This window comes from Urocitellus parryii, chromosome 5, assembly GCF_045843805.1.
Source record: "Urocitellus parryii isolate mUroPar1 chromosome 5, mUroPar1.hap1, whole genome shotgun sequence".
Classification (NCBI taxonomy): domain Eukaryota; kingdom Metazoa; phylum Chordata; class Mammalia; order Rodentia; family Sciuridae; genus Urocitellus; species Urocitellus parryii.
The window spans coordinates 186,409,838-186,423,234 of record NC_135535.1 but is presented as its reverse complement, the minus strand read 5'-3'; the positions used below and the strand labels follow the sequence as shown (position 1 = coordinate 186,423,234).

General features: G+C 38.4%; 1 protein-coding gene across 1 annotated transcript in view; it reads left to right on the top strand.

Annotated features, from left to right (window-relative positions):
* Arl3 (ARF like GTPase 3) overlaps positions 1 to 13,397 on the top strand; it is a 39,754-nt gene that overhangs the window by 15,598 nt on the left and 10,759 nt on the right. Inside the window, exon 4 of the mRNA XM_026401154.2 lies at positions 12,114 to 12,164. Coding sequence (XP_026256939.1) covers positions 12,114 to 12,164 — 51 coding nt within the window. The remainder of the gene's footprint in view (positions 1 to 12,113; positions 12,165 to 13,397) is intronic.

The following is a 13,397-nucleotide window of genomic DNA, read 5'->3' as shown; positions in this document are numbered from 1 at the left end:
GGTCAATCCTTGTTTTTCTCCTCTATGCCATTGCTTAGGTAAATTCATCCAATTTTAGGCTTTAATTATCATGTACATAGTGATGAATCCCAAAGTATTATCTCAGGAGTTCATAGATAGCCAGCTGCCCATTTGACATCTCCCATTCAGTGGCTCAGAAGCCCCTCAGCCTCAGCAAATTTCTGTCTTCATCTACTGCTGCCCAAACCTGTTCCTCCTTCAGTCTTTTCAGTAAAGGGCAGTTCCGATCATCCAAAAACAACAGAATCATCCTTAGCTCCTTTTCTTCTCACTCCTCATGTCTGGTCTATCAGCAAATTCTGCCTGTTCTACTTCAAAACATTTCTAGAGCCTGACACTTCCTTCCACCTCCACTTCTGCTATGCACTGTTCATTACGGTACCTCCCTGATCACCTCTCTGCTTCTACCCCTGCCACCCTGAAGGCTCAGCACTGCTGCTAGGGTGATCATGTGGGGCTGGGGTTGTGGCTCAGTGGTGGAGCGCTTGCCTCACACAAGTGAGGAACTGGGTTCGATCCTCAGCATCACATAAAAAATAAATTCATTAAATAAATAAAGATATTGTGTCCATCTTTAAAAATATTAAAATCTTTAAAAAAAAAAAAAAGAAATCCAACCTCCCATCTCAAAGTAAAAGCCAATGTTCTCCTGGTAGCCTCTTTGCCCTCTGCATTCTGGCTCCTTGTTAATTCTCTGACTTCATCTTCCGCCTCTCTCACTTGGTTCCAGCCATAGTAGCCTCCTTGCTGTTCCTGGCACACCAGCATGTTCCCACCTTGGAGTCTTTGTCATTGCTGTTTCCACTGCTAGATTTCTTTTTTCTTTAGATTTCCTCATGACTTGCTCCCTTACTGCCTTCAATACATCACCTTATTCCTGAGACCTTTCCTGATTATTATATGTATTTTTAAAATTATAGCCACTATCTCCACCTTCCCAACACTGTAATATTTCTTTGCTTTCCTTCTTTTTTTCCTCCATCAGACTTATCATTACTCAGTACCATCAAGTTCATTTTTGTTTTCTTCAGTGTTGAGGATCAAGCAGTGCACTGTCTTGCATGTACAAGGCAAGTGTTCTAGCTATATCCCAGCCCACCATGAGACATTTGTATTTGTTTATTACCTATCTCTCCCACTGAAGTGTAAATTCCATGAGAACAGGAGCTTTTGCATTTTTTGTTTAACTGTTGTGTTTTTAGTGCCTAGAAAGGTACCTGAATGAATAAATGTATCTTGTTATGGATGGATTCCGACATCAGGCAGAATGTAGAGTGATTTAACTTCTAAATTCCATTCCAACTCTAAGGTTCTGCGGTTTTGTTATTGTGGTCAAGTCCAAGGGCTTGCTGATTCCTTCTATAAAGTGAAGAGATTGTCTACTTCATGTTGGGAGAGTGATATGAGAAGTGAATTCATTCACTCCCTGTCATTCTTAAATGAAGAATGCCAAAATATAAAATCTTCCCACCATCAACAAACATATTTGAGGTACTGAGGTGGGTTTCCCATAGGTTCTTCATGTTACTAGCCTTCTGTGAAGGGAGTTCCAGCTATTCCTGATATCAAGTTAAAGGTTTAAATGGATGAGAGGAAAACCATGAGAAACATGCATCCATTCATTTATCCATTTATTCCTCCCAAATGTATTATATACCTTCTAGGAGAATGAAAGAGAAATGTTGAGTAAGAAGAAAAATTTTTCTTTAAGATAAAAAGAGAGCCAGGTTCAGTAGCAACCTGTAATCCCAGCAGCTCAGGAGGCTGAGGCAGGAGGATTGCAAGTTCAAAACCAGCTTTAGCAATTTTTTTTGAGAGAATTTTTAATATTTATTTTTTAGTTCTCGGCGGACACAACATCTTTGTTGGTATGTGGTGCTGAGGATCAAACCCCGGCCGCACGCATGCCAGGCGAGCGCGCTACCGCTTGAGCCACATCCCAGCTAGCTTTAGCAATTTAGCAAGGTCCTCGGCAACTTAGTGAGACCCTGTCTTAAAATAAAAAATAAAAATGACTGGGGAAGTTAGATGCTTTCCTGAATAGCAAAAATGAACCACTGGAATTTGAAATTAAAGAAAAGTATTACTTATCAGCCCGCAGAATGAAATACTTAATCAGAAATCTAACAAAATATGTACAGGATCTATATGAGGCAAATTTAAAAACTGGTAAAAGAAAATCTTTGCCTGTCATGTGTTCAGTCCTCAACAGAGAAATAAACAAACAAATAAATAAATAGAGAAATAGTCCATGTTCATGGATAGGAAGACTCAATATTCCTAAAATATGAATTATACCCAAATTTATAGAATTGATGCAATTCAAATCAAAATTTCAGCAAATTATTTTGGAGATATTGATAAACTGATTTCAAAGCTTATATGGAAAAATAAAAAGTCCAGAGAGACAGTATGTTACTGAAGAAGAAAAAACTAAGAGTTTTAACACTACCCAACTTAAAGATTTACTATAAAGTGAAAATAATCAAGACAACACATATCAAAGAAAAGTAGACAAATTGATCAGCGGAACAGAAGAGAGAATCCAAAAATAGACCCATAGGAATATAGTCAACTGAATTTGAAAAAGAAGTAAGACAATTCATTGGAAGAAGGATGATATTTTTCTGCAAATGGTGCTAGAACAATGGAATATCCACATTCAAAAAAAAAGAGGAATCTAACACTTCTAGAAGATAACATATGAGAACCTTGGGTTTGGGTGGTGAGGTTTCAGATACACCAAAAGCACAGTCCATAAAAGAAAAAGTTAAGTTGGGCTTTATTAGAATTTTAAACTTCTGCTCTATAAACGATAATATTGAGCATATGAAAGGGCCCTGAGTTCAATCTCCAATACCACCACCAAAAAAGGGGAGGGGACATTGCTAAGAAAATGAAGAATCAAGCGACAGATTAGGAGAAAAGATTTCTAAATCACATATCTAAGGGCTGGGGCTGTAGCTCAGTGGTAGAGCATCTGCCTAGCACGTGTGGAGGCACTGGGTTAGATCCTCAGCACCACATAAAAATAAATAAATAAAGATATTTATGTATCTATAACTAAAAAAAAATAAAAGTAAACATATCTAATCTAATAAAGGACTTATATCCAAATTATACAGAGAACTCAATTTCAACAATAAAAAAACCTGATTTAAAATATGGGCAAAAGATCTGAACACATACCTCACCAAAGAAGATCTACAGATGGCAGAAAAGCATATGAAAATACACTCAGTATCATATGTCATTAGGGAATTGCAAATTGAAACAATGAGAAAATGAAAATAAAGGCTGGGGTTGTTGCTCAGTGGCAGAGCACCCTCCTCACATGTGCGAGACCCTGGGTTCAATTCTCAGCACCACATAAAAATAAATAAAAAATAAAGGTATTGTATCCAACTACAACTAAAACAATAAATATTAAAAAGAGAGAGAGAAAAAAATAAAATAACAGTGAGATTGCTACTAAAAAAAGGGCTGAAATCCAAAAATTAGACGATACTAAATGCTGTGGGAATTTTTTTTTTTTTTTTAAGCCAGGGATTGAACTCGGGGGCACTCAACCACTGAGCCACATCCCCAGCCCTTTCTTGTATTTTATTTAGAGAAGGGTCTCACTGAGTTGCTTAGTACCTCCCGTTAGCTGAGGCTGGCTTTGAATTTGTTATACCCCTGATGCTGGTGGTGCCTGGCTTGGGAATTCTCCTTCATCACTGGTGGGAATGCAAAATGGTACAAACACTTTGGAAAACAGTTGGTAGTTTTTGTTTTGTTTTGTTTTTTAATATATTTTTAGTTGTAGATGGACACAATATCTTTATTTTATTTGTCAATTTTTTTATGTGGTGCCAGGTGTTGAACCCAGTGTCTCACACATGCTAGGCAAGCGCTGTACCACTGAGCCACAACCCCAGCCCCCCTGTTGGTAGGTTTTTTTTTTTTTTTTTTGGTAGTTTCTTTAAAAGCTAACCAAAGTCTTACCATACAATTCAGTAGTGCTACAAAGTATCTACCCAATTAGTTGAAAACTTATGTACCATACAAAATCCCACATATGAATAGTTATAGTGGCTTTATTCCTGATTGCCAAAAACTAGATGTAACCAAGATGCCCTTTAATAGGGGAGTGGATAAGCAAGCTTTGGTATACCTGTTTAATGCAGTATTATTTAATGATAAAAAGAAATGAGTTGTCAAGCTACAAAGAGACAGGGAGAAACCTTAAATATGTATTGTTTTAAAAGGATACATACTCTATATTTCCAGCTGTATGACGGATGTGCGTGCACGCTATAGATTGAACCTAGGACCTTGTGCAAACTAGGCGAACACTTTACTACTGACCTACATCCCCAGTCCTTTGTGACATTTTAAAAAATCAAACCTATAGAAATTTATAAATGTCTTTACTTAGTAAAAGATCAGTGGTTACCAGAGGTCTGAAGAAGGGAGGGGAGAGATGAATAGGTGACATATAAGGGATTTTCAGGGTGGGGAAACTATTTTGTATAAAATTGTAATAATGGTTATATGTTATTGCAGTGCTGAGGATCGAACCTCAATCGATGCTAGGCAAGCATGCTACCACTGAGCTACAAACACTTTAAAGCACGAAGAATGAACCTAGTGTTTCAGTATCCGTTCGTTAATTATACCGAAAGAATCACACTAATGCAAGATGTTGCTAGGGGAAACTGGGGCTGTGGGTAGAGGTGGAGTAAATATATAGAACTCAATTGAGTGCTACCTTCAATTATTCTATAAATCTAAAACTATGCTAAAAAATGAAGTGTTGATTTTTTTTTTTAAGGTATAGATTCCCTTTTCCTTTTTGAATCAGAGAGTTGGGTTAAAGCTGGGCATGGTGGCACACACCTATAATCCCAGCAGCTTGGGAGGCTGAGACAGGAGAATCACAAGTTCAAAGCCAGCCTCAGCAACTGCAAGGCGCTAAGCAACTTAGTGAGACCCTGTCTCTAAATAAAATACAAAATAGGGCCGGGGATGTGGCTCAGTGGTCAAGTACCCGAGTTCAATATCTGGCACCAAAAAAAAAAAAAAAAAAAGAGCTGAGTTAAAGCAGGTGTCTAAGAAAAAGAGCAGTCCTATCTCTTCATCTGCTAGATTTAAGTACTTTGAAAGAAATACCCAAAGAGGAGCCATATGTAAGGACTTTGGTGATTGTGAAGCTCTATAGGAAGTCTCAGGAACCTGTAGTCTACAGGTAAGGGTAATTTTAAATCATTGGCTCTCACATCTTGAGAGAAGACCAAAAGGTGGTTTTTAATATGACTCTGGATCCCACATTCTTGTTTGTTAAGAGTGCCAGAAATTATCGTACCATTCAGCACAAAGTAGTTCAGAACAACCCTAAAGAAGCTTCCTTCAGCATATAACCAACTAGTACAAGATAATATTTTGGGTTGAGATCAACTTTTCATTACTTCCCAGTGCCGTTTGAGATTAAACAGTTGTTAGAAGCAGCTGAGTCCCCAGGGTGAGAGTCTAAGGCCTTGGGAGCGGAGCTCTTTGTGCTGGTGTTGTGGTAGCCTGGAGCAGCAGTGTTGATGGGCTGTTTGTTTGTGTTTAATAGTCTTCCATTATTGGTTGAAAAAGACCTATTACACTCCACTCCACCCTGCTAGAAGAGCGGGTTTGAGGCTTGACACATTTTGTTACCTAGTTAAGTCTTTTCAATTCTCTCTGGAGTGCCATGATAAAATCTTGCTTTAGGGCAGGGATGGCCACATTGATCCTGCCTGCCTCCTGTTTTCGAATAGCCTGAGAGCTAGAATGGCTTTTATATTTTTAAGTGGTTGAAAAAAATATTAAAAGAATAATATTTTGTGACACAGGAAAACAATATGAAATTCAAATTTCGGTGGAACGCAGCCACACGCATCTGTTTACAGATTGCCTTTGGTTGCTTTCTCACTGCAATAGTAGCGTTCAGAAGTTGCAAATAAGATTGTATGGGCCACAAAACCTAAAATATTTACTACTGACTTTTTTTTTTTAAGAGAATGTGAGAGAGAGAGGGAATTTTTTTTTAATATTTATTTTTTAGTTCTCGGCGGACACAACATCTTTCTTTGTATGTGGTGCTGAGAATCGAACCCAGGCCACACGCATGCCAGGTGAGCCAGCTACCGCTTGAGCCACATCCCCAGCCCCTACTACTGACTTCTGACAGAAAAAATTTACCTGCCCTTGCTTTAGAGCATGCAGTGGCTCTTTAATGGTTTAAGAGTCAGAGCAACTCCTAAGAGTTACTCCCTGGGAACTTGACCCTGAGAACATCTGACTTCAGCTTTATTAGTTTGGGGGAAGTGACTAAGAAATAGAACTTGAAGTATGATAGAAAGGAGAGGATAAAAGTATCTTCCAGTTTTCTTTAGGCCAGGAATGATAACAGCCTTTTGTGCTTCCTCTCTCTCTCTCTCTCTTTCTCTCTCTCTCTCTCTCAATATTTTTAGTTGTAGATGGACACAATACCTTTCTTTTTTTATTTATGTGGTGCTGAAGAATCAAACCCAGTGCCTCATATATGCTAGGCAAGTACTCTACCACTGAGCCGCAACCCCAGCCCCAATAACAGCCTTTCTCTCTCTCTCTTTCTTTATTTTTATTTGTTCTAATCAATTATACATGACAACAGAATGCATTTTGACTCATTGTACACAAATGGAGCACAACTTTTCATTTCTCTGGTTGTACACAAAGTAGAGTCACACCATTCGTGCAATCAATCATACATGTACATAGGGTAATAATGTTCCTCTCCTTCCACCATCCTTCCCACCCCCACACCCCGTCCCTCCCCTCACTCCCCTCTGTCCAATCCAAAGTTCCTCCATTCTTTCCTTTCCCACCCCCATTATGGATCAGCATCCACATATCAGAAAAAACATTTGGCCTTTTGATAGATAAAAATACTTGATAAGGCTTGGGGTATGGCTTTGTGGTAGAGTGCTTGTCTAGCATGTGTGGATCTGATCCACAACACCAGAAAAAAAAAAAAAAAAAAAGATAGTAGCTAGGTGTGTTGACATACCTGCAATCCCAACTACTCAGGGAGGCCAAGGCAGGAGCATTGCAAGTTTAAGACCAGCCTTAGCAATTAAGCACCCCTAGTTCCAATCTACAGTACTGAAAAAAAGTGGGGGGAGGGTAATATTTTTTTCAAGTTACATTCATGTTATTACTATACTCCACTTACATTATTATCAGTTTTGTATTTAAACTTAATATAATTTAAACAAAGTAACTTTGTCATCATTTCCATATGGAAAGTAGAAGTCAAATGAAATGGACCTCAAACACTTTTTTTTTTTTTTTTTTGGAGAAAAAAAAAAAAAGAAAGTTTACTGCTTTGCTAGCAAAAGAGAACCACAGGGGACTCCTGTCCCAAAGGCTGTGATTCTGCCCATCCACTGGAACGGGGGGTTTAAAAAGGTAATTCAAAGGTTACATTCCATGTGTTCTCTGTTGGAGTTGTAATTCACTTGTTAGTTTGGGAGATAATTATTTCTGAGATCTCCTGGTACCGCCCCCAAAGTCTAGATTACTTCAATTCTGAGGTAGGTATATACTCAAAGACAGATAAATCTGTCTAACCTGGGGAAGAAAGGTAATCCTGTTTCCCCTGAGATTAGGGAGGGGGAGAGATTAGGGAGGAGTAGGGATAGAGTAAGAAACATGTCCATTTTAAAAATAAATTGCAGTAGCGGAGCAGCAAGGGCTACATTCAAAGCATAAAGTGAACCACTGTGACATTTCCCACTGTCAATCTCTACATTCCATTTCTATGGGAAATTGAGCAAAACCATCTCCAGACTGCTTCCTGCTGAAATGGGGGAGAAATTGGGGGAAGTAACCCAAAAATCCCTGTTCTCTATCAGGTGAAGCTTGAATAGTTAAGGGCATTCAGCATCAGAATAGTCCAGAGGTCCACAGTGACAGATGGCTGGTGACTGGAGAAGGTATATATAGGGCAGGGATCATGCTAAGACAACAATAAGCAAGACAGCAAGGCATTACTTTTCTTTCAAACACCTTTTAAAATATTACAGGCATCTGTGGGGCTCAGTGGCACACGCCTGTAATCCCAGGCTCAGGAGGCTGACACAGGAGGATCGGGAGTTCAAAGCCAGCCTCAGCACTAAGCAACTCAGTGAGACCCTGCCTCTAAATAAAATATAAAATAGGGCTGGGGATGCGGCTCAGTAGTTGAGTTTTCCTGAGTTCAACCCCTGGTACCAAAAAAAGAAATAATAATAATAATAATATAGGCATCTCATTATTTCCATAATACTGCTTGGACACATTAACACTGCTAGGGAGTAGAAAGAACAGCGGTGATCAAAAACCACAAGTTATGCAGCCACCTTGAATCAGTTTCATTCCCCTGTTAGACTTCAGCTCAAGATATGGTAGAAAACCACATTCTCCAGCCACCTCTCCTCCCTGCCTACTGGAAAAATACTGAGGAGAAATACTGAGGAGCAATGAAATGACCAAAAGGTGGCAGCAAGAGGGAGGAGGAGCAGAAGCAGGAGGAGAAACAAAGGACCCTCCCTTCAGTCTCTGCAGGAGCCAGAGTTGCCTGAACTTCATCAAGGGAAAAACCTCTTCCTTTAGGTCTTCCTTCCACAACCAAAAGAGAATTTCAGAGCACCTGCCAAAAGAGATGTGAAAGACTGCCTAAAGCATTATTCAAAGGCTGTGGTGGGAACCTTGCTTTACAATAGTTTTATCACTTGATATTTGAAGGTCTTTATTGTTTTAAAACCAGTCAGAGGAGTGTTTAACTTTCTCTGATACCTTCTGGTTAAAAACCAAGAATTTTTTTATTAATTATTTAAAAAGTCACATTATTAATTAAGTTTGTTTATAGATTTTTTTTTATAGGGGTTTTTTTGCATGATTAAATTAACCAGTACCTATTCTGTTAAATAATAGCAACAATATCTCTTTTCATCTTTAGTTGATGTTCAGAAGGAAACATACCTGTGTGGAAAAAAAGGGGTGGGTGAAGTCTGAGAAGGACCCTGAAAAGAGCGTGCCACCAACAGAGCACATTTGTGAGGGTTGAGCCCAGGGAGCCCTGCCCTGGAGCTATGTCCCCAGCCCTTGTGCACCCCCCCCCCTTTTTTTTTTTTTTTGAAGAAAGGATCTTGCTCTAATCCGTAATCCTCCTGCCTCAGCCTCCTGAATCCCTGGGATTAGGGTGGTGCCATCATGCCTAGCCTTACTTGGCCCTTTTCTTAAGAAATACAAGGAGCAGTTGTTTTATAGACTTAAACCTAGTATTATTATTTAGTGATTTTCAAATTTCATGAAAGTTACTTGAGAAAAATGCTAAATGAGAGGAAGAATTTGTGTGCAGTTTGGGAAAATTCTTCTTTTGAATCTGATAATAGAAATATTACCTGAAAAGCTTCATGTCAGAGCAATAAATAGCAAATGATTATTGAGTGGAAATGAAAGCCTTCTCATTAGCTTTCAGCCCCTGGGCTCTCCAGCATTTGATCATCCTCTCCACTATTGAAACTCCCTCTCATCTCCCTCTCCCTACTGTTTTTTATCATATCAGATGAGCTCTACCCCCCACACCTTTATTCAGATCCTGGCTCCCAGCACATCTGTCCCCTGCTTTGTCACTCCTGTCTTGCTCAGTGACCTGCACACCATCTCTAGACAGTCCTCTGATCCCAAAACTCTCCCAGCAATTACCTGGCCCTCCTTGCTCCCTCTCATCTTCCTGAGTGTTGCTTCCATGGAGATCACCCACAATTCCACGTAATTCTAGTTGGTCTTTTGTGTTGAAGTCCCCTCTCCCATTGCGTCCTTCTTTCCACACCTGTGTTTATGCTAAGCCCATTTCTTTTAAAATGTGATTTACTATCAAGCACAGTGGTGTACACCTGTAATCCTAACAACTCAGGAGGTGGAGGCAAGAGGACTGCAAGTTTGCACATGTCTGAGACCAGCCCAGACAATTCAGTAAGACCCTGTCTCAAAACAAAATAGAGTATCTCTAAGGTTTAGTCCCCAGTATTGTAAGATAAAATATGAGTCTATAGTGTACACAAGACCCTAGGTTCAGTTCTCTGCACCATAAAATAAATAGATAAGTTAATTAACTAATTATGATCCCCACTGGTATAAATGAAACTATCACCATGTTCTGCATAGTGGCTTATGAGACAGGACATCAAATTTTGCGTATCTGGTATATACAATCCATTGATGCGTTTATTGAAATTGAGTTAGCAATATTAACAGCAATAATAATATGGGCCACCAGAAAAATATATTGAAATCAAATATATTCATCCTTTTTCCTGTGATTTTCCATGTAGAAACTTGGGCTATTATTGGAAAAAAAAAAAAAAAGACTGAACTTGGTTCCTGATATATTATTTACCATTAGAGAGTAAATGAGAAAGCATTAAGAAAGGAAATTTTTTTCCTAAAGGAGTGAATTTTTTTCCAAATTCAGTGTAGCACAGAATTTGATTTGCATGCAAAATGCCTACGTGCATTGCCATATATCAATTTTTGTAATTTAAGGCATATAATAGTGAGAGTGGAAGATTGGTTTTTGTTTTTAATTGAATATGCTCTTTTAAAAGAGCATTTCTATTATATCATTAGTTTAATAATAATTTTAAATTATTTTTAAAGAAAGTCTGAAAATTTGATAATTTTTAGATTAGCAACTGGGAAAACATTTAATCATTTAGTTAGAAAAAAAGACTACAAAATTGTATCTCTAATTTTCTTTTTTAATTTTCATATGAAGGAAGATTAGAAGGGAACCTTCCATAGAAAATTAAAATAGTTGGGAACTATAGTTATAGGTGATTTCTTTTAATCTTTTTTTTAATATTTATTTTTTACTTATAGGTGAACACAATGTCTTTATTTTACTTTATGTGGTGCTGAGGATTGAACCCAGTGCCTCACGAATGCTAGGCAAGCACTCCACCTCTGAGCTACAACCTCAGCCCCAATTTTTCTTTCTTTTTTTGTCTTATTTCTTTTATTGTCATAGGATGATATTTATGCAATATCTAAAGTTCTGGCATTGGTGGGGGAAGCTGATATTTATAATTTATCATGAATCTCAAGATTTCTCTTTCTTCAGGCAAAGGCTTTGCCTTACTATTTCAATCCTGAACTCCGAGTAGCCTGGGAAACATGAGAATAAGAGGAGATCACTGAGTCTTCTCTCTCTGACTCCAAAGTCAGCATTTAGTTAACTCTATAAGTGTTGCTTTCCAATTGATGATATTTGAGGAATATAGGATTGTAAATGCCTAAAACACCATCCCTTCCATTCTGACAATTTGGAACACAGCACCACAGCATGGTTAAGAGCAACTGTGGTCTTCACTGTCAGTGGATGCTTGAGTTTGAATCCTAAGGTTGTCAGGTGCCAGATGTAACCTGGAAAAGTTACTGAACTCCTTTTGGCTTGGCTGCTTTTTTTGTTGTTGTTGTTTTGTTTTGTACTAAAGATTGAACTCAGGGTCACTTGTCTCTGAGCTACATTCCCATAGCCCTTTTTATTTTTTTTGTTTTGAGAAAGGATCTCGCTAAGTTGATAAGGGTCTTGCTAAATTGCTGAAGCTGGCCTCAAAAATCACAATCCTCCTGCTTCAGTCTCCTGAGTCACTGGGCTTATAGGCATGTGTCACCATACCTGGAAGGGCTTAAGTTTCTTTATGTATGAAGTGAAAATAATGAAATCTATTTCATCCAGTTGTTCAGTGGATTAATAGGAGAAGCAGGTCTAGGAATAATGGCTAGTAACATATCAAAGGCCTACTAAATGTATTTCTTTTTATCCCCCTTGGCTTTCCTGACTTCCTAGACCTTGGAGCCTTTCTGGAGGTCTTTTGAGGCATCCTCAATTCATTAATTATCTTGTCTGATTAATTTGCTTTCAGAGATGAGGTGACAATTGCTAGTTGATTTCTGTAAAGTGCTGATTGGGGAGCATGTGCTCCTTTTGTAGAAGTTACCCCATGTTTTTTCATCTCTGCTTACTGAAGTAACCTTCTTCTTTTCCTTTACAGATATACGTAATTGACAGTGCAGACAGAAAAAGATTTGAAGAGACGGGTCAGGTAAATAATTCTTCTGTTGAGATATTTCCCAAATAACTGGGTATTCATTAATCCACTTTGTAAATGTGGGAGAGTGAGGGAGTTATTTTTTGTTTAACCTTTATAATTCAAACAAGACAGTCATTCTGGCAAGCAGGCAGAAATATCAGCTATCTAAAAAGAAATTCATTAAGAGTCCTTTAAACAATTTTTTTTAATTTAAGCCTTTGAGCTTTAATCAAATTGAATATACAAGATATAAACAAATGGAACTTAGCACCATGCCCAAAAGATCTTCTAGTTTCTTCCCAGGCCATGTGGAAATGAACCCAGAGGAGCAATGCACTCAGCATTTCTGTTTACTTTTTTTTTTTTTTTTTTTTGTGGTGCTGGGGATTGAACCCAGGGCCTTGTGCATGTGAGGCAAGCACTCTACCAACTGAGTTCTATCCCCAGCCCTTCTGTTTACATTTTTTAATACCTACCAGGGATAACTCAAAAATACAAAAGGATGGAAGGAAACATACAAGCCAAAATTAAGCTGCTTTTGTTTTCAAGCTAGGAGATAAGATAAACTTGGAACCCAAATATGGCTTCTCATGTAGCTTACATGTCACATGATTTCATGATGTGATTTGTGAACATGGTTTTACATAGAAAGAAAAGAACATAGATCATTTATTCAAAGTGGATTCACTGACCAAAGAAGCAAGGGGTGGAGTGGACCTCTTGGGAGATGTGTGCTTAGATATTGCTGTCTTTGGCCTGTGTTCTAAACCGTGACAGGTGGACTTCCAAAGGCAGTGGTCCCCATATTTATCTTCCTTTTCCTTTTTTTTTTTTTATGTTTTTGAAGTTATAGATGGACAGCATGCCTTTATTTTATTTCTTATTTTTTTTATATATATATTTATTGTGGTGCTGAGAATCGAACCCAGTGCCTCACATGTGCAAGGCAGGCGCTCTGCCACTAAGCAGTAGATTAATAGGAGAAGCAGGTCTAGGAAGAATGGCTAGTAACATATCAGAGGCCTACTAAATGTATCTCTTTTTATCCCCCTTGGCTTTCCTGACTTCCTAGACCTTGGAGCCTTTCTGGAGGTCTTTTGGGGCATCCTCATCTCATTAATTATCTTATCTGATTAATTTGCTTTCATAGATGAGGTGACAATTGCTAGTTGATTTCTGTAAACTGCTGATTAGAAAGTTTGTTGAGAACTCTCCAGACTCCTGGAGACAGCCCATTTCCCTTCT